Here is a 23,055-nt window from a genome sequence, read left to right on the forward strand (position 1 = left end):
GAGTAATACTCAAACTTCAGATCAAGAAATGAAAAAAAGGCTGCAGATCCACATATATCATAATCAGCTACACTGCATCATAGCAGATAAAAAAATCTTATATCGAGAATGTCTACTTTTATCACTGATGACATGAATATTGACACTACAACTTCAAATTATGTAAGAATCTCAGGAAACAATCTCTGATCAACAATTTACACAACTTGGTTATATTAATGCCTCGTATTTTTGGCCTGTGTTTTTGGGTAGAAAGGATTAAAAGAATGCTATCAACACTAAAGATTTTCCACACATACCCATCTCCCAAAAGAAAAAAATGAAACAAAACAAAACAAAACAATACACCACAAAAAAAATAGTTTATATTATTTTCTTAGGTCCCTCTTTCCAGAAATTCACTCGCCATCACCACCAAGGAACCTTCACATAAGAGGCTGTCAGAGATCTTTCTGCCTAAAAAGCCACTGACACACATTTCCAGTCTATTTTGTGAATCTAGAATATTTATGTCTGAAATTATCCCATTTCTTTTAGTATTTCTGTGTGAAATACCTATGTTTCTTTTCTATACTACTCTTGAAAAGAGGTTGTTCATGTTTTCTTTTTGTGATGGACAAACGTGCATGCTATGAGAAAAATCTTTTCATGATTCAAAATAAATATTGCTGACAGGAATCATTTATGTCTTTCCCAGAATAGCCAGGTCCTCAGTGACAGGGTTTGGAGTTCTTTCGGTTTGTTTACATTGAATATTTGGCCCAACGTTTGTATAAAGTATTGTGTCAAATGCTCCTGCTTCAGTAGCTTTATCTTTGTTTCTGATACAGTAATGTATGCCTCTAATTGAGTAATACCTTAGTATTTAACTTGTCTTTACTATTATTACAAATTGATTAGGAAGGGTAGGGAATTCTAGGGTTATGATATACCTATTTCGCTTTTCTGAACATGATGGCTTTTGAATCCTGTTCTAGACTGTAATCCAAAGTACTTCATATATCAAATAGAAATTTACTTTATAAATATTTTCTTTGACTAAGGAAGTAATGTAAACATTTCAAACATTTATGAATTGTGGCTTTGTGTTCTTCAAGGTAAAAAAACCCAATAGATTCTGCACGTTTTAAAGCGTTAACTTTAAGCTGATACCTTGCCTTCTCTGCCCTAGGGATTTTACCATTCCATAACTGAAAAAATCATTGGTATTAGCTTACTTACCAAACCCTAAAAGATGAAGGGCCAAGTGTCTGTTTTGTGCAATGGAAGAACAGCCCTGTTTTTTCTGGTATGTCAAACAAAATAATTTCTTCATGCTTTCACAAACATTTTAATAATATAGAAAAAGTAAGTGGTGTTGTCACTGAGATTCTTCTCACACACACAAGAAATCCATCCATTAGGCAAGCTTTTGATAATGGTACACAATTGCTTAATTGCACATACTGCAAAAACAACTGACTTATCCTTCCATGAGATCTTGGTCCTTCCATGATAGGTCTCGATTAATTTTCCTTTTGAAGCATGGGAACAATTGGTAAATTTAATCCAATTTTCCTCTCAGAACAATCAAATAATTTAAGAATCTAAGTCTTCATGTAAGAAATATTTGTTGCTTTTCAATTAAGAGAAGATGGAATAAGCTATGCGCAGCCAGGACACTAAAATACATATGACTGCAAGTAGCTGTGGGGTGGTGACTGTTGGCCATAAAGCCAAGAAAAAAAAATGTACCTTCTGTTATCCCTCTCCCAGAATAGGCCAGATTACCACTGGAAGAAGTGTTGCAAAATATTTGGAAAGGGGTCTTTTTTATGTCTTGTTTCCCCTGAATATGTGTAATAAAGAAGCCCCCCTAAACCGGGGAGGCATTCTAGGCCAGTGGATTGCAAAACTAAGACAGAGAAAATAAATATTTTATAAAGCCTTTCTATTACAATCCAGTTTTTTAAAATCAAAATCAAATTGGATTCAGTATTTTCTTTCTTTAATACTGATGGTCCCTCTCTGTTCTTTCCTGGTGTGACAGTGAAGTAAATAATCATAGTGTAATTTAAATTTTCAGAGTTATCAGTCACATAGCTGAGACCCATTATTAGCTGGTGGAGGCAGTTCACAGTGCTCAGAACTATTGATTTATACCCTATGTTGGACCATGTTGATACCACTGTATCATGGCAATTATTTGTGTAATTGAGATTATTTTTTTTTATGCCAACATAAAAGCTAGAAACTTATTTAAAAACTATAAAAATTAAAACCAAGACTCCATATAATTAGACAGTAACCTCAAAAAGAACCCCACAGAAGTTGCTGAATGCACACAACATAGGTTAGAATCTGCATTTTCTTGATTAAATCTGGTTCAGATTGTTAGCTACTCCAAAATACAAAGGTAGTGTTGTGAGGACATAATTTTTGATACTGAAGGCATAACCTTACAGTAACTTTCTACATACTTTTTCCTTCCTTCTTTTCATCCCTAAGTTTTTGTTATATAAATACCATTAGGTGCTTATGCACAGAATTAGCAGAGGGAGTATTTAATAATTATAGTATCTAATGATTTTTTTTTTCTTATTTCTCTTCCAAATGAAAAATTGCTTCTTAGATCACATGAGGCTTCACTGGTGGCAGCCACATCCCTGAGAGAGGATTTCCTACTGGAATTCTACTCTGTGACTTAGTCACTCCAGTGCATATTTCTGTAATTTGGCAACAGTAAAATTTAAAGTATTCAGATCGTTGAATCTCATTCTCAGATAATTCTAGAAACTTTTATAGTTGAAAGGGGCTGGAAAACTAAGAGAGTTATAAATAAGAAGAACAGTGCTTGTTCTGTCGGGTGTCCTAAAAATTCTTTATTCATCTAGTGGGCTCTACTTGCTGCTTACTATGAAAAGACTAATCTGTTATCAGTGTAGCAGTATTACTAAGTCACAGATAAAAAGCATCAGGTAAATGTTTTCCGTCTTTGTTGCTAGAATTGCTTTTCACTATTACATATCAACAGCAAGAGGTATATAAAGAGTGATCACTTACTACTTGAAGTAAAGAAAGATAACCAAATCCTACATTATCAAAGTTTACTTTCACGTTTTTCCATCGAGCACTTTGATTGTTTTTTATGAGTTCCTCGCACTGACTAAAATTGTTGATTTGGTCGACTTCAAACCTTTCATCAGTTGTGGTGTTAACACAGTAGTAGAACTTCCCAGCAAACAGATTTACTCCCATGATGCTGAAAATTAGCCAGAATATAAGACAAACGAGAAGCACATTCATGATGGATGGAATTGCTCCTAAAAGGGCATTCACAACCACCTAGTACACAAACACGGGGGAAAAAGAAAAGAGTGTAAGAATATTTACAGAAATAAAGTTCTGTACACTATTTTACCAATTCTTAATAAATGCTTCTTCAGAAACTACTAATATTGTAAATGTTAAAACAATACATTCATAACTGTAGCATCGCACTGGTATTTTAAATGCTTAACATGAGTACATGTAACAAAAGGAAAATAAGTTTGAAAATTAAAATAGTTAAAAACAAAAGAGAACACCTGGTGATAGTAAGATGAAACCTGATACTGATGTGTCATATAAAAAAAAAATAAAAGACTGTTAAATATAAATACAGGCATAATAAAATGCTAAAAATGCATCAAATTATAGATTTAAAATGTTTAAAGAAAACGGCAACCTGTAGATTTGACCAATATAGCTCTGAAATTTAAGCTGAAAACACAAATGCCATAAATCTAGAAACTAATCTCTACATTAAAAGGATTGTGCAGGAATTAAATATGTATCTTTATTGCCTTATTATTTCATGCAAGTTTATAACAAAGATTATTTTCTTTGTATAGAAAAGCAAGACAGTTTTGCAGTATGTCTACTTGAATCAACATAATTTATTTCAAGCTCCAGTCTTATTGTTTCATGTATTGAGTTTTTCAGTAATACCTTTCAATTATCTAAAGAAGGACATATGTCAAGGACATATTTACGGTGGGTTGATTTTGCATTTTAAATTACTTTTAGCCAGTTGCCTTCTCAGCTCCTTGCAGCCAGGATGTCAGTAATTACCTCTAGAGATATAAAGTGTATTTTTCCGATATATACATTAATTAATCGGATGTGTCTGTCAGTGATACCAAAACTTGTGTGATATTTGTTTGATTAATAGCTGAGTAATCATTTGTTCTTAAATATCCAATACCAGATAAAGTTACATTTTATTTTAAATTTTAGTTTTTTCTCTGTAAAACTTTTAGGATCCTGTAGGAATGTCAAATAAAATATATAGTATGGGCCTATTCCTAGTAATCCAATTCATGCAGTAAGACAAGAAAGGACTGGCATAGATACTTGGGTTGTATTAGGGTGTCTTAGTCCATCTTTGTTCCCTGCTCTCTGCAACATAGGGGGGGATCTTCCCCACTACCATTACAATTCTGAGCAAACTCAAAGATGCTCAATCTTACTACCTGTATTTCACAACCTCTTGAAGGCCTTTGGAAGCAGAGTATTGTGGTTGTGTTATTCATCACTCAGCATCCTCCTCCTCCCAAATGATATGGCCAGGAATTAGGACCTGTTTAAAGATCTTAGGTAGAAAGGTTATTTTCAGGGCATATTTTCTTCTCATTTTAAAGGCCTCCTCCTTTGCCAGACAATAGAAATGGGACCTTTCTGTAACTGAATTATCCTTATCTTTTATAAGACCATAAAAGTTTTAAAATTTAACTTTTCTTGGCAGTTTCTATGTTTGGTGATAACTTTAAGGGAAGCATGCTCGTTTCTTGAGATTTCTATTATAGAAAATGTGAAGTAGCTAGGTGGTGTGTGCAAAAGCTATCCATTTAAAAAGTCTAACAAGGTCACAGTAATATTCATAATGTAAGAAACGCTATTCAAAGGACTGAAAGAAACATTTGTTTGTTTTTTGGTTTTTTGTTGTCTTACTGGGGAGAAGAAATCTGTTGCTACTTAGCTTGATGGAAGTGAAGACAGCATAAAAATTAGGAATTTTGGAATTCATTCCAAATCTGACCTGATCTATGACACCATAATATGCTATTGCTGCTTTGAAATTCTAGGCCAACTAGTGGTTATGGCTGGGGTGTGGCATGGTTTTTTTTTGTTTGTTTTGTTTGTGTTGTTGTTGTTGGTGTTTTTTTTCCTTCACCCATAGAAATGTTCTGGATGTGTTATACTGATAGTATCCAGCTATTTAATTTTGCCAAAAAAACCCTGAAAATAAAGATGTCAAGAAGGAGAGATGGGAATTTAGTCCTGCAACTTAAATAAATTAAGGTTACCTGTGCTCACATAAAGAATGGTTTGTATGAATTGGGTGCCTCTAGCAGTTACCTATTTAACAATGCTGAGATCCATTGAACCACGGCACAGATCCAGAACAGGCAGCAGAATACTACCAGCTACAGTAACTGTTACAACAATTATGAATTGGTAACACTTGTAGAAAGAAAGATTTTTGAGAAAAATGCCGTCAGTGTGTCTCACGTGTTTAGATGAATGGGTAAATACAGTCTCACTACTGAGACTGCTAAAAGATCAGCCACATATTCTTGAGTGAGAAGTGAACAGCCTCCAGTAACGGTTCCAACAACTTATTTCATATAGGTCACTGAAAACCCATCAAATGGTAACAATTTTTGGTCACTACTGACCTGGCCTGGGTGCGAACTGGTGACCTAGAGATGAAAGGTTCTGTATCCTATTAACAACCCCTTGAGCTATCCAGTTCCCCTGGAAGGTTTTTTAAGAAAAGAAGAAAAGAAAATTAAAACTTTCAGAAATTGTTTTCTGTTTTGTTTTTGTTTGACTTTTTTCCCCCACCAGTGCTGAGCCTTTGCCCTATCATATTTATAACGTAAAAATGCATTTTTACATGCTGGTCAGATACTTGGCTGACTGTGAAGTCCACCTTAGGAAGAAGTCTTTAATTTCTTCAACACATAAAATTGGAAGCAATTGCTTTATCAATGTGTCTTCCATTTACTCTTTTAGTATTTAATATTTGCTTTGGGAATAGTTACAGTATATCAAGATAACCAGGACATTAGTTTACCTAATATATATCCAAGAGAGCATCCATACATACACATGATATCTATGTGCATGAGTTACAGCAAATAGATAGAAAAAAGCGAGAACTAATTGCAAAGTAAAAACTGAATGCAGAAAAGAGACCAGTTAGCGTTTCTTAATGTTTTAACAATTTAGCAAATAAAAATCATCAATCTTATCTTGTTGAAAAGAGTCTGTAGGGGGTTAAAAAATGTTGGCAACTGCAGCTCTCATTTTTGCTTCTTCTAAACTAGATCAGATGTATGTGATTCCAAATGTATTTTTTACTTTAAAAGGGGCTGTTCTTTTGGGCCTATTTTCCATTATTCCCTGACACAGAAAATAATGTAAATAAATTGGAAAAAGGTATTTGCAGAGTTGTTTGTTTCTATGCTTGTTTAAGTTACCTATACATTTCCTCAAGGCTGGGATGTTGTTGGTCAGGCTGACTCTGCTGATCAAGCTGCAAATGTCCAACGCCCATTTGGCATGCCAAAGCCCATGATTCTGCTTATTCACCTTCCTATAGCTTCGGGCAGATGGAATAGCAAAAAGTGCAGTTGAGAAAAAACATCTGACAAAAGGGCTCTACATTGTTTTACATTTCAGTTAATACTAATCCAGGAAAAAAAAGCATTGTGGGAAACCATGTCTCCTCTAGAGAAAGCAGTATTTTTTAAAAAATATACACAATTTTTCATGTTTACATTTTCATAACATTTCTCTTCCAACATCATATATATATATAACATCGAAGAACTACTGCAATGCTATTTGTCTGCCTTATCTTCTGACTGAGATGACATTATGTTAATACAGATTAGTCGTCCAAATGTCCAAAGAAGACAGCAAAATGGAACTGGAAAAAAACAAACAAACAAACAACAACAACAACAAAAAACCACCAAACAAAACCCAAACAGCTTTGCTGTCAGAATTGTGCCTGTGAGGATTGTGCCAAATACCAGCTCTTTCCTGCTATGAGCAGAATATAAGGAAGCTTTACTAGATTCAACCTTTTTGTGGGACACGTTTGCAAGACATAGCAAGCTATAAATGTATCATAGCTCCCACTGCAAAATAGCTTCAATACATGCTGGCACCTCAGCAGCCATAGGCTTTCTGGGAATTCCTATGGTGGGCCTAACAAATTTATATATCAAAAAAGATATGTACACTATATCCTATATATTTATATATGACAAAAGATATATTAGGGCCTCCTGAAATCTGTAAACAAAGCAGGAACAATTGTCAACAGTACTTATCCATTTTTTTCCCATAACTTTTACAGCTTCTTTGAAGAACTTCCAAACTCTCTCTCTGGTGCAAATGAGGAAGAAGTTACCATCTTTTTGATGGAAAGGAAGGTTATAGGATTATGTCTGGAACATAATGGTTGGACTTGATGCTCTTAAAGGCCTCTTCCAACCAGAGTGATTCTATGATTCTAACATTCTTCCTTCTTAAAAATAACAAAGTACTGTATTTGTATACATTTCAGAAGTTGTCAATTTCATAATTTTAGGCTTAAATGAGAAAAGTTTCCAAAAGATTCAATGTGCCAAAGGACTCATATCAGAATCCTTTGAGGGAGTCCATGAAAGGCTGTAGAGATTATTTAACTCCTACTTCATGTTTTTTTCTGCATGTACATTCTTACATAACATTCACATAAACAGGCACAGAAAGCCAAATAATTTTTACTTCACCAGGACCTTTATGGACTAAGTCAAACCTTATCTTCTGTATGCATGCTATACGGCCCTAACAAGCATAACAAGTGTTCCTCCTGTACTCAGTTTCATGATGGATGAAAAAGCCTTCAAGAACTCCAAGGAAGAGTAACAAGCAGTGGGCTTAAATACATATCTCTAAAAAAGTGAAGTTTCTTTCTCTTAGGTGAATATCTCTATAGTCATACAGTTGTAGATTTCAGATAGTACCTTTTATAAAAAGCTATTCATCTCTCAGCAGAACAGAGACTGAAAAGCCGTTTTTTCAAGACAGCAGCATACAGAACATGTTTGACAATAGCATACGTACCATAAGCCACATAAAGCAAAACAGGAAAATTCATAGGAAACACTGAAACTGCCATGGGCAGCATTTGAGAGTAAGCTGAGAGTATTGCCTTCTCTTGACTAACTGTGGGGGTAGAACATCTGCCATAAGGTCATGAATCTTCCCTGTTCAACTGGCCAAAGTTCAGATATACACAAAGCCGCCAAAGAGAACATTTGCACTGAGAGCTGAAGTAAGCAAGTAGCCATTGACAGATCCTTGGTCCACCACAGTGGTAAGATTGCTGGACAGAGTAGGTAGATGTGCCATGAGTGGATAGGAATAAAGGCTCAAGTGTCATGTATGCTCTGAGTTTAGCACGTGCTCATATTGAAGGGCTTTGAGGACATCACACAAGGAAGGCTGGAAGATGTTGAAACCACACTTGTCCAGGTGGTGGGTTTCATGTAACAGACAAGTTCTTTCTGTCTTCAGCTGTGCAGGAGTTGAGGCTAGACAGGAAAAGACCTAAGGAATACAGTAACTTTCCTAGACAGGTGGTCAAAGGAGTGTCTGAGGTAGATCATGAAGAGAGCTCATACCTGAATTAAAAAGATACGCACGACCTCATAGTCCAATGCAAGCAATCATTGTAACAAACCTCTGTCTTGAGAATTAACATCCCTTGATCTTTGCATTCACAAATCCACTACAAGAAAATGAATGCATCAGTGGATTTATTTGTATTATGGAATCTTAAGCATATCACTGGACCTCCATAGACTGAGCATCAACAACGGGATCAGCTGTCCAGCAGCTTAAATTCAGTGTATGACTCTTCTTCATGTACTTTTGATAGCTTTTCCACTATGACTGGACCCTCTGTAAAATGTATACTATTCATTTTCTAGTTTACCCATCACAAAGCATGGGCACATGTTCCTATCAGACAAGTCATATATATATATATAATGCAAACTTTTCTACATGCAAATAATGGTGTTTTCCAAAGACTGGTGGTTATAAAAATAGACAGATGTTCATAAGGTGGCATGCAGTAGAAAAAAAAATTTATGCAAACCAAATTTAAGAAAGATGTGCACCATTCTGCTCTTTTATGTCCATGTGGTAGGAAGGAAAAACCCTACAACAAAGAAGTTCAAAGGAAAAAAAATTAAACTCAACCCCAATCCCCCACCCCAACCCGGATTTTGCTAATTGCACAGCAAAACCAAATCCAAAATATAAATTGGCCTATTGACAAAGGCTTTTGAAAGGCTTTTAGAAAAGCAAAAGTTGACAGTAGAGAGCAAAAGGTTCTCAAGAATTCTTTAAAGGACTTAACAGCTATCATCTAAAAATCAAACTTTATTATCACTTTTCATCTTAAACAATTTAGAACAAGTTATAAAGTGGAAGGGCCTGGCACTTGAATGACAAAACAGGGATTTCATCTGAATTTCTAGTGTTTTAAAATTCCACAAAGCCTGAAAATTTTCTTACCCAGTAAATATGACACTTGGGAGCAACTTGTTTTCCTAAAATAAAAAAAGATTAAAAAAAAGAAAAATCCCTGTGAAATAAACTATCAGTAATCGCAGTTTTTTTTCAAGGTATGTTATAACATAATGTAAACATCTTGTACCAATAGTGTCACACACATTCTGTGTGGTGTGGTGTTGCTTTTGGTTTCCCCCCACCTCACATTTTGTTTCTGCACTATCGTGTGAAAGCAACACTTTCATTCCTGTTGTCCCTTTCTGCACACAACCTGTCAGTGTTTCTAAGATAGAAAGAGCTCAGCGTGACAAAAGTGGTCAAAGAAGTGTCTTTGTTCTCACCAAATAACAACAAAAATGCTGTAATAACAGTTTTCAGTTCTCCCTGGGACTACAAAACAGATAAGAACTGCTTTCTCTGAAGTTAGAGGAGCTCCTTCTACAAGTCGTAATACCACAGAAGGTCAAAAGGATTGGAGGAAATGGGTATGGTGCTTAAATTAGGAGACGCTATGTCAGTTGGAAATGTTCTTCTCACAAAGGTGATGGAGGTACCCGACCTGTGGACCAGCAGACAGAACATAAGCAATGCCTAGTGAAGAGTAATAAAAACCTATCTTCAGTGGAGGTTTTGTGATCTTTGCTGCAATTGCTTGTTGTGAGGTTTGGAAGTGCTCATGAAGGAAGATAACTGATGATGCAATACAGGAAAAATATTTCCTCACAAGATACCCTGTCTCATCTGAGTGTATACATGGAGCTAGATTAAAGAGGAATGTCATGTATGGATATATAAGGTTTAAAAATTCTTTGTGTTAAGTGGATAAAGTATATGTACATTCCTACAGCAGTAATGTAGATGGGAACTTTTATTCAAAGGTAATAGAAGAAAATTTATCACATTTTCCCAACATTTAAAGCAGCTAGTAAAAGATACCTGACAATGCAGGACACAGGGAGGGAGAAAGGGAGAGGAAGGAGAGAGAGATTTCAGTAATCTTTTTACTTACCTGTACATACTTTAACAAGACACCTCAAAACTACAGATTTTCTCATTGAGTAGCTTGGAATAAGCACATTGGGAATGTGCTTATGGTGCATATGCTGGATAATCAGCTATGAATTAGCTTTAGAGACAACAGAGTATGAGACTTAAATATTTCTGAGAGAGAAAGTACAACCTACTCAACATTATCCAAAAAATGATTCTAGCAAGGAACTAGGATGAATCTAAAAGTGCAGATTGATCCAATTTATTCAAGCTTTCTAATTCAATTAATGACTCCTCTCTATCTTATGTGAGACAAGACTTCATGTGAGAACACAAACAGAAATCGCGGTGGCGCACCATGTTTGAATGAATGTGTCATTTATAATCCACGAATTATGTTCCAGTGTTCCAGTATTTCTGTATATTCACTGTAAAAGAAGCCTCCAACCTAAACAAAAGCTCCAGCAAAGTCAAATAACCCACCCCCCCTCAAAAAAAAAAAAAAAAAAGAAAAAAACACAAACCTCATGAAAACCCTTTAAGATTTTCCCAAGTTGTGTCTGTTGCCTCTTGTTATCACTGTGTACACCTGAGAAGAGTATTTGTGTTCTTCAGTCTCCAATCAGAGAGGTATCTTGGTGATTTTGCCTTTAAGAACTGCATAATACAAAAACTAGAATACTGCCACCTTTGCTACACAGTTTGCCTTACTGCCATGTTTACCTATTATTTATTCTTAACTACATGACCTACGACTATGTAGCCCAGAATTAAGGAATATTTCAAAAAATGCTTAGAAAAATGAGACACAAAGGAGAAATAAACCTGAAATCTTATTCTAGCAAACAAATGCTTGTCCTTTATTCAGGTTCATCACAAAGTGGCAAATAAAAAGTATGTAAAATCAACTTTTGATAGTGAGACTACAATATTATTTAAAACAAGAAAAAAAACACAAAACCTTGTTTAATGAAAGGAATGTAAGCATTTTGTCAATTTTTGAAGTGGAATAAAAAGCACATCTTGTGCAAAAAAATTCAGTATTTCAGACAAGGTTTACAACAAAGTTTGCAATTTTTTATTAAAATGAAAACAATAAGGGGAAGATTTTTAGAAAATTATAATTTAAAGCTGCAATTCTAAAGAAAAATACAGATTTAACTGAGAGTATGCAAAAAAAGATAGGCATATGGAAAGGACTAGAGAGACCTGGCAGGGAGACAAAACAAAACCTTAATCTTAACAGTAACGAACAAATCAGGTTGAAGCAAGAGTTGAAAGATGTCAGAGGAAAAGACAAACACTCCCTTAACAAGCCAACTGCAGTCTTTTCTACTTTTCCTTAGTTGTTAATGTACATATGCAGTGGACTGAAGAGTGCTTCTGATAGTGAATTTTATCTTCAAATAAAGCAAAATATTTCCTCCAGCACTTTATGTGCGAACTACTTTTATAACAATTTGTTGTGGAACATTTTCATGCTACTGGGTGGTGAGCTGATATCTTGAAATTCAAGAAATGTTAGCAGGGAGGTTTAAGTAGATAATCTCATAAGGGACCTTCTATCCTCAATAATTCTGCAGTTCTGTTCCAGCTTTTATAAGAAAATATAACTCAGTTAAAGAAGCAACAGAATAACTTCTTATTCATGTAAGTCTACTAAAAGCAAGCTACGTTGTTGGGTTATATGCCTTTCTCAAAGCAGCTTTGACTCCATTTCTCACCAGAAATCAAGTATAAAAAAAAATACTTTTGAAGGCAACACAGAAGAAAAGACATAATTTAACACACTGTATGATTAAATACAATAACTATCTGAAAAGTAATAAATAATATGGACGCACTTGTTTGAGAACACCTGATAAATATTGCAAACGCATATAAGCATAAGAAAAGACTAATTATTTGATGGGCTGGACCTAGCAGTGTAGGTTAATGGTTGGACTTGATGAACTGAAAGGTCTATTCCAACCAAAAAGATTCTGTGTGGGCAAAACACATTTGAATTTCACTGAATGCAGTAAAGAAAAAAAAAAAAAAATCAACTTTTTGTTCTTCCTGTTGCATAAATGAAATGTTATTGACCTTTTTTCTTTGATATTATTTAAATTGTGAAGCATATTATGTATCTCATTCAAATTTCATTAAATTCCAATCCTAAAAGTAAGGATTTTCTTCAAGATACAACAAAGACAGATTTGGATAGTATTGGTTTCAGTTACATTAGAAACTTATTCAAAAGTTCTCTTCTGATTGTGGAATTAAAGTCCAAGTTAAAAAAAACAATCTCAAAATTCTAAGATATTTCCTGGATTATTTAGGAACAGCTATGTAGTCTTCTTACACCAAAGTCAATAAATTGTTTAATTGTCTTTCAGGAGACATAATACTTCTTATAGACTTTCATTAAAATACAAAGATAATGAATAAGATCACAGTCCTCAGAAAAAAAAATCCTTCAAGGTGCGTAATCCTCTGATCAACAAAATACACTCCTCTATATTAAAGAACTTCCAGAAGACAGTGAATACACTTGCTTGAAAGTGAATACATAATTCTTAAATATGAGATAAGATGTTAAATTCACAGGAAGTGCTGTTTATGTTTTACATTATTTACACTGAAGCTATAAAAAATCCTACACTAACGATACCCTCCTATAGTTGGTGCATGCAAGTCTTGTAATCTAAGAACTGAATTTTCCTAAAAATCTGAAAGTGAACACAATTTTTTTTTTTAATATCACTGACATATCTTGTGCAGGACACTTCTAGACTCCAAGAAAGATGCTACCAAAAAATACTGTTACTGGCATTTTATAAAAATTACAAAACCTAGTTTCCAACACAGTCCAAAGAAGACTGAATTCAGATTCCAAGACAGGATTTTATATGTTATACTATCTCTCATATTAGCTATACACATTTGGAGTGATTTACTTAATATAACATATAGGGGGTTTAAAATTATGAAAAAAAATAAAATGCAATTATATAAATATGGATAGTTGTGTTAAGTCAAATCATATTGTTTTGGTGTGTGCTTAATATATAGCAATTAATGTTCACAACAATCTATGGAGTATTTTGGAAGGTACATATCTATAAATTGGGTAACTGAGTGAAGCACAGGTATTCCAAAACAATCTAAAATCCAGATTCCAATTTTTAAAGAAAGTAATTTTTTAATCTCAATTGAAAAAGCATCTAAAAATAGCTGAGGTACCTTTCTCCTGCAAAGAGAACTCAGATAATTCTAAATAACAACACTTTTCAAAAGTTTTCATGTGATTTCTCTAATATCAGAAATTTCAAATGGTATTTCCAAAGATTTAAAGCAATTAAGAAAAGGGGCTGTGGTGAATATATGTAATCTAGTTTTGATGTTTCTGAAATTCTCAAATAAGATTGTCCCTTCGTCTAACCCTAAATAAATAATGTAGTGATTAGTCACAGTGTAATCATTAAGGGTAGGAAAGGGGGAAGCACTGTACCCATAATACAGATAAGGGGAGGAACCAGTGGTCCAGCTCATGCAAGCTGAATAAAGATTATTCTATATGAAATAGAAATATATAGCCTGTTATTAGTTGTGAATCTGTAATGACAGACACTTGATGTTATGTTTTATAACTCAATCATATGAGAAATGCTTCTTTTCTACTAATAAGGTTTGGAGTATTCTTGAAAATGTCTCATTGTAGCTATTCGGGTAAGGGAATCTAAGCCTTATCCATTAAATTTTAGAAGAGATTTAAGATGTCACTCTAATTTGGTTTTACAAGTTATGAAATTGGACTGGAAATTTGAAATACAGTAAATGTTTAAAGCAATCAGCCAGAAATATGCATAAGGCATGCAAAACTGAAAGTGCAAGTGGATTTCAGGTTGTTTGCTGCCTTCTACTATTTCTCTAATAAATAAACCAAGCACGGCATGACATGCTTTATTTTGTGAAATTAGACACAAACACATGCTTTATTTTCACTAATTCTCTCAACTCAGCAAAGCAATGTATACTCAGTATTCTACATTTACAAAAAGCACACCAGCTCAGAACTAGCGCAAAAGCATTATATTGCAAGTACTAAAAATCTAAACAACAAGCAATGGGTATATTCCAATCTCAGTCTGCAGATATTTCTGCTCAGTACATGTACTGAGATGAGAATATTAAACCTACGACAGAATTTTAAAGTAAATTAAAGCCATTTTTTACTTTGCCTTCCAGCATCTGGGTGGAGTCACTTTTGAGTTTCACTACAGAAAGTATTAAAATTTCTCAGAATTCAGTATACCAGTAGATATTTTATATGTTTTCAATATGGCAAAATTACCTTCCGTGCTCAAAGGAAGCACACACAGATTATGGACCACTTATACCCTGTTTTGGTGCAAGTGGTTGATATATCTCATATTCACTTTGGAAAGAGGATTTATCGCATTTATGAAGCAGCATAATAACAAAACTAAGTTATAACCACAGAATATAACTGTAGACTTAAAGAATGTAACTTAAAAAGTGATGTTTCATATTCAGGGATAGCAAAACAGTTAGTACTATTTACTAAATAAAATGCTATATTCTTTCAATTCACCAGAATGGTAAACTTCTTTAAAAAGAATATTGATTTAAAGTAGGTGATAATGTTTTACAAAATTTCACAGAGCTTTTCACATACAGGGACTTCTGTGGAATACATATGATCTCTTACATTTTCAAGGCAAAATTTACCGTTCTGAACATGGGTTAAAAATTAAAATTATAAATAAATGGTGACCAAAACCTCAGCTTGTTTTGTCATAGCTAAGTGTAGGTATAAGCACTATAACAAAGGAAAGATGGTAGATTTATTTCTACTTTCTGTTGACAGATAAAAGAATTTGACTTTGTTTTTTAATGAAATAAACTCAATTTCTGAGTGACTATAATTTGACTATAGTCTTATCATGAGCTGGTCAATTATTTATTATTTGAAACGTTTTACTGTTCTTGAGTCATTCATACAGTAATGCTACTTATAAAAGTTTCTATAAGAGTAAAGCTGGCAGCAATTTTCTGACTTTTCTCTGCACAAAACCACATTTATCTGAATGTTCATGAACAGTATGTACAAAGAAAAAGATAAAATGGCTAAATCAAATAGTCATTCTAAATGTACATGAAAATTTTTACATTCTGTAAAATTTGACCAGCTCTTATGCTGCTGAATATCAATTCATTAATTCACATGAGGTGAAAACTGTTAAAAATCATTTGCTATATGAAACAAATTTATTAATCTAATATTTATTGATTAGCAATTTTTTTTTTTTTTTCTGACACATTCTAAAGTAGGGTTATATAGCCTGATGAATAGAATTTAAGGAAGATAATTCTAAGCATCAGTTTGACTTTATTAAGCTTAAAACTGTATCTAAAGGTTGCTCACACAGCATATTCCAGGCTATTCCACTAGCTCATAACTGACTTAAAATTCATTAGCACATTGTTTCCTCTTCTGTTTCCATGAAGTAGCAAAAAGCATTCTGTTAAAATATCTTTCAGTGTCATGCATATAGAGTTAGTTTGTATTCAGTAGCTTTAAGAAACAGAAGGTATAAAACAAACAAACAAAAAGTTGAAATTCTTTCTTGAGTGAAATGACTAGTAAGCAGGGCCTCTAAGTTACTCAAAATAAGTAAGAAATAACCTATTCATTGTATTGAATAGATGTTTGTTGAAATAAGAAAGGCATTTACCTTACAAAAAGAATAATTTCATAGAGAAACCAAGTCACCTGATTTGTTTTTAAAGTTAGTCAAACCCAGATTTAGACCCCTATCATATATGAATATATCTCTAGTACTGCCTAGTAAAATTCAGTGGGGATAGACCAAAAGTGTTTTATCAAATAGAAAAATTATTTCAACCAGTAACAGAAAATATCTTTATTAACTAAATCTAAATTCAAATTCCTTTATAAATATTGTGATATGTTTATCAGTAAAAAAGATAGTAGAAATCTTGTTACATTTTATTTATTATTAACAGTCTGTTAAGAGCGTTCATAGTTGGTAATTCCAAAGCCTTATATGTAAAACTCCTGACATTGGCTAGAAAGTAAAGTAGCCTTAATGAATGTGACTTCTACATGATACCGCATATGGATTTAGGTGAATTGATGAAGCTTTTTTGCTTATCTGTTAGTAAAAGAGATGCAAGAGAGAAAAAGATTGTGCAGCCTTTCTGCATGGACTTGTCATTCCTTATTCTGCATGCATGGATTCTTTCTATGCATGCATAGTTTCAAATTCTTTCATGTTGTCTTACCCTCATGCCTTCAAATCGTGACAAAGCTCTTAGAGGTCTCAAAGCTCTTAGTGTCCTAAGGGACTTAATGGCACCAAGTTCAGAGTAACCCAATGCATTTGCTGTTAAGCTAACCAAAGAGACCTATATGAAAACAGGAAAGTAAAAATTATTATATTGTACATACTACTTTACGTACCATAGATGTTAGATATAAACTTCTTTAGAAGAATCTGATTTTGGACCATATTCTTCAGGAACAGGAAGTCTTTCAAATAAAGAAAAAAGAAGTAATATGAAAAAAGAGTATGATAGGCAGAAAAAAAAATCACAAGGTAATAATACATTGCAACATTTATACTTCTGAATTTCATACTTTGCTAGTGATTTGAGGGCATTTAAAACCACACACACAAAAAAAATTAAACTCTCCTTTTCACCAATTTAGGTATTGCTCTCATTTTTCTTTGTTTTAGAATGCTGTTGTGACCAGTAATTATAGTTGATAATGCCCATTTGCCCACAACTGAAAGGGTAATGATTGAAGCCTGTTTTGAGCTAACAGATGGGTCAAAGAGCAACATTGCTCATCTTGAACTTGGTAGAAAAGATTAATTTTTCTGTATTGTGTTATGCTAATCGATACTTTTGCCTAATTGCTGAATGTATGTGCTTTACAAGCAGACATTAGACTGGATTATCTTTTTCTTAAAGAACTTATAAGAACAATTCATAGGTGGCGGAACTCCACAGGCCTTTATATATTCTGTGTACCTGCATTACCTCTGTGAGAAATACCATATTATCTACATTTGCTATGCCTCGTGTCCAAAAAAATACCTCCTGTTGGTTTCCTGTTTCCTCAAAATGGTCTTCTATGATGATTTCTGATTCCTTAACTATTTAGGGGGCTAAAAATAGCATAATGGTCACATGTCCTCTTTCATTATAAAGAACAGTGCATCAGCTAAAGAGAACACTGTGAATGCTTCTTATTAACCATATTTAAAATCAAGCACTATAGGTGAATTCTTTAGCTTTTAAAAATTAATAGCTTTTCTGTACTTGTTAATCCTGAGCTCGAGCAAGCCACAAAAAAAAAGTTATGAGATCTGAATTTCTTTGTCCCACACATTTATCATAGTGCTGAAAAACTTTCAAACTTTGAATCTCTCATAGTCTAAAGTGAAATCAAAGAAAATATCCAGGTGTGTAAATCTAGAATGTAATCATTAGTTTATTCGGGCACTTGAATATGAGTTATACCTTCACACAAAGAAGTATTCAAATTGTCACAATTCACAAGATGGTTGTTTGGGATACTATGATTTACATTTGAGAAAATTTGTTTTGAAAAGGAACAGGTGATTCTGCTCGCATGCATCTTCAAGCTTTTTTTTTTGTTATAGGTGCCAATTAGGCATCTGTTTTGAGAAGAATTTAGAAACTAAAGAATAAAAATATCTTCCAAAGAGAGGGTACTTTTGTTGTGCAAGTACTATGTTTGAATGTGATTATTTGTAACTGTATATGTGAAACTGAATCCTAGATATATTTAATTCACAGTGTACACTAATCAAAAACATTGTAGGTATCAGAATACAAAACAAAGCTCAAGAAAATTAACTGCTTTGATTAGCCCTTTTATGCTAGGCACAGAATCAGAAACTTGGATTTTTAGCAAGTCTTAACTGCCTGTGAACTTCACCTTTTACCTATTCAGTGTCTGCTTTTAAGTCATCAAAAGCAGGACAAAATGCATATTAATTTTAAAATTGGGCTTGATTAATACTTACTTTTTCCTATAACTTTTACCTGAAATTTCTATCTTTAAAAAATGTGTGAGCTCATTGTGATTTTGTAACTACATAATACTTAGTATTTTACTTTCACACAGAGAACTTCATAAACTTCAGGAGCAGTAAGCATTTCTGCGCACTGAAGCTCTTCTCAAGGGCATGTTAAAAAAAATATGGATCTTTTTAAAATTGAAAAGTAAACTAGTTGGTATACATAGATACTATGGCTGTGGAGCAAGTAATTAAAAAAATATTAAAATAAATATAACAGTAACACCTAGGAAATATACTACATACATCAACAATCAGGAAGTCCAGCCAGCACCAGGCATTAGTAAAATATGTCTGGTAGCCGTAGGCCACCCACTTCAGTAGCATTTCCAGAATGAAGATGTAAGTGAAGACCTTGTCAGCATATTCCAGCATGGTCTTGATAGTTTTACGCTGTTCAATATATATGTCTTCAAAAGCCTGTGAATGAAAACATTCAAAAATATTTGTTAGTCCTATGAAACTACATTTGCCAGCTCACAGGAGGGAGAAGCAGGTATTACACAGCAACCACTCCACTTGTCAGAGAATTGTATTTATCTATTACTGACGGTGAATTAATAATCTTAGATCATTTTCAGTGCTTACAAACAGCATTGATTCTGCAGAGTGGTGTGCCTGAATTGAATTTTACTGAGATAATTTGGTCGGTGTGTAGGTACATCCATTTTCAAAATCTAGAGCCACGACTGTAAGATTGTCAGGACAATGACAATACAAATGACCTTTTGTTTTCAGGTCCTGTTACTTTTTGAAAATTTTAAGTTATAGTTCATAAAACAAGTTCTTCCTTTCTTAAAAAACACCCCTAAACTTTCTAAGTGAAATACCTGCATTGCTGTCTTATTCACAGTTTATGCAATACATAAAATTTCTGAGATCCTCACAATGTTATTTACACTTTCTCTGCATTTTCATTTTTAAGGCAACTGAAAAACCACATAGCTTGTGCTTTTCAGAATTCTTCCTGTCCTCCAAGACATTTTTTCTTTAATTGCTATTCAATTTTAATTATGCTCATTTTTATTATGGAGATCAATTGATTTTACTGGATTGAAAGAACAGAATGATCTGCTAACTTGCAAAGATTTGGATATTTATTGATACTAACATTTGGTTTTACTACATCCATATTTGAATAACTTTATATCTTTCTGTTCAAATTATTACTGTTTCTGTATCAGAAAACAAATTAAAATCTGTGTATCAGTAATTTTGCATACTGAAATCAGGCAAAATGGTACCTGACACTAATACAGAATCACTAACAACTTTGTCTCACAAAACTGGGAAGAGACAATACATATAATTTCCTTCTTATGGGTAGGAGTATGCCAGAGACTAAGCTAGCACTGCTCTTGGCAGCACTTTTATTGAATCATGGAATGTTTTAATTGATAGGGGACTCCAAAGGTCATCTAGTCCAACCCTCCTGCAATAAGCAAGGATACCTCAAACTAGGTCACACTGCTGAGACTCTCATCAAACCTGACCTTGAATGTCTCCAGGGATGGGGCCTCCACCACCTGTCTGGGCAAGCTCTTCCTGTGGTCTATCATCCTCATATTGAAGAACTTTTTCCGAACGTCTAACCTAAATCTACCCTTTTTTACCTTAAAGGCATTACCCCTCAACCTGTCGCTACAAGCCTTTCTGAATAGTCCCTCCCCTGCTTTCTTGTAGGCCCCTTTCAGGTATTGGAATGTTGCTATAAGGTCCCCCCAGAGCCTCCTCTTCTCCAGGCTGAACAACCCAACTCTCTCAGCTTGTCTTCATAGGCAAGGTGCTCCATTTTTAATCATTTTTGTGTTGATTTTTCAGATCCATTTTCATCTTTTCTCTGACTTAAATTTTTGTCACTAAAGGTTTTCTCCACTTGGTAGCATGAAGGAGAAATCAGTAGTGTAGATCCATGTCTTTTGTTATATTGAGGGCTTAAAATGACAGGGAAAGTGTCACATGGTGTTGAGTAAAAGTTGCTCATTTTATGGTTGTGTTGATATTAGATCAAAAAAAAAAGCAGAATGAATGACAGGTATAATCATAAACTTGTAACCATTAAGAGTGTTTTAAAATGTTGGGAGTGATCTAATGCACTTATAATACAATTCTGCAACATTTTTTAAAAATTATGTATGAACTTAATTTACCAAAGACTAATAATATGAGAATAATTCTTACTCTTAGAAGGGAAAAATTACAAGCACACGGTTTTAATCTTTCTTGCTGTTTTAGCACAGAACATTTGCGAGACTGTATAAGCCAACACTAGCTCTTGCAAGGTATAGTGAGCTGCTTATGCTTCCAAAGTATTCTTTTTTCCATTAGTGACAGTTCTTTACCACTAAAACTAGAGAGCAAACTCAAATAACAGTTGAATATGCTCTCTTCTTGGCATGTCATCCCTCTTCCTGCTTCAGGTGTATCGCTACCAATTTCAGCAAAGGAGGTAAGCTCTCTAGGCAACTATGTCTGTTCTTATTTTAACACGTTGAGAAGAGACTTTTTCTACCATTCTTTCAATGGCCTGTCTAAAATTTAGTCCTGTCATTTTAAAACATGGAATTGTGCATTCTTTCTGGTGGAGAAAACCAGGTTAAAATAGTGTTTGAAGAGTTGACCTTTAAGTTTTCTAATAACATTGTGATGCTCTGTTCACATTTTACTTACCAGAGCTCCACTACTGAGGAGAATCATGAAGACAATGAAAGTCTCAAACCAGTTGTGTTCAACGATCCTGAAGCAGGTTTTCCTAAGGTTCCACCACTGCTTTCCTCTCCCTTCTTCTATACTTACTTGACAGCACTTGAACCTTCGTACACAGCCTTCAAAACCGCATATGTATTGAGAGAGGTGTGGGGGGGGAAATGTTGAATTATGTTAGTTTTGATTATGTATTCTGTAAAGATACAATGCTGCCTTTCCAGAAGCTGTGCCATTTTTTAAAAAAACAATACATTTTCACCTAGATGGCCTCCTTTTTCTCTAAAGCAAAAAAAGAAATAATTTAACACCAAGACAATTGGGATTTACAGTTAAATGAACAAGTGAGAAGCAAGTAGTTCTCATCTATCAAGAACCAAGTGCTCAATACAGTGAACACAAAATCCAATGGAACATGAATCTAAATGACAAAACACAAAGTAAGAGCAAAACCATACAAACTTGCCAAACTACATGTCTATGTAGTTAGATGTGGGCAACTGTTATTAAATTGTATTTTCTTTTGTTTGGGATACTAAATTCAGACAGGGTTGCATTTATTGTATAAAAAACTAAGGTTCCCATCTAAGTTCTGAGTTTTTCAGTACCAGGTGAATTCTCTAACTTGTGCTGTTAAATAATTTAAGTTTTTATGATTTGGCTGCTAACTTGATTTTGTTTCTTCTTTCATATAAGTAGAATGATACTAGTAGTCAAAAATTAAATTTTCTTTTCCAAATCCAAGTCTGCTACAGCACTGCTACTTACTAGAGTAAATTTCTAAAGAAATTTCTGTTGCTGTATCCAGAAATAACCCAATCCCGACACTTACATTAGCATTTATTTTCCAATCTCTAAATCTAACTTTTGCTTACAGCTATCAGAATATCGTTTGAATTCTTACATAATTGTTTGAAAGCTATTCCTTTCCCCACCTTTAGCATATGCACACATTCATAAGATTTCTCACAAGGAAATGACTTCACAAATGACGTTTGTGACCAGATTCTTTTTTGCCGAATTACGTAAAACAGCCAATAGAAGGAAGCACAAAAGATGACAGTCCACCAGCTAGGACTGCTGTTGCCTCAGATGGCACACAAAGGTTCTTCCTTCTCTTTCTGCCAGGTCGTGGGAGATTCATTTAGCATTTTGTGCAAGACTATCCAGGTGCAGTTTTTATTTACCGTTCAACAGCTGTTTCAGTAATGTATACTTTATAAAGCACTTTGATAGAGCTCTATGAAGAGTGGTATAAAAAGTGTGTTATTTTATTCTCTAGAAGACTGTAACTCAACTCAGAAAATACAGTAGGTCATACTAAAATAAAATTTTCAGTAATATATTTTTCCTATTTTAAAAATAATGGTAAATTTCTGATGTTTTCTTAATTGTTTACCTGATATATAGCATAACTGTTATATCAGTACCCATATTGATTATGGTAAATTGTGGTCTAAAAGTACTACAGCAAAAAATCATTGTTTAAACAGTCACAAGAGAGTAATCCAATATATAAATATTAATATTATTTTGTATATTAATATTCCATAAGTGTTATTAGTATTTTTGTTCCAAACACCTTCTGTGAAGCAGGCCTCTGGCTCCTGGGCTTCTT

General features: G+C 33.9%; 1 protein-coding gene across 1 annotated transcript in view; it reads right to left on the reverse strand.

Moving 5' to 3' along the window:
• LOC103770581 (sodium channel protein type 1 subunit alpha) overlaps nt 1–23,055 on the reverse strand; it is a 59,532-nt gene that overhangs the window by 8,037 nt on the left and 28,440 nt on the right. Inside the window, exons 18-21 of the mRNA XM_008937846.1 lie at nt 23,020–23,044; nt 21,405–21,559; nt 18,981–19,154; nt 3,043–3,324 (exon numbers count right to left, since the gene is read on the reverse strand). Of these exons, the coding sequence (XP_008936094.1) occupies nt 3,043–3,324; nt 18,981–19,154; nt 21,405–21,559; nt 23,020–23,044 (636 nt within the window). The remainder of the gene's footprint in view (nt 1–3,042; nt 3,325–18,980; nt 19,155–21,404; nt 21,560–23,019; nt 23,045–23,055) is intronic.

The sequence above is a fragment of the Merops nubicus genome, unplaced genomic scaffold (assembly GCF_000691845.1).
Source record: "Merops nubicus isolate BGI_N331 unplaced genomic scaffold, ASM69184v1 scaffold7503, whole genome shotgun sequence".
NCBI classification, from domain to species: Eukaryota; Metazoa; Chordata; class Aves; order Coraciiformes; family Meropidae; genus Merops; species Merops nubicus.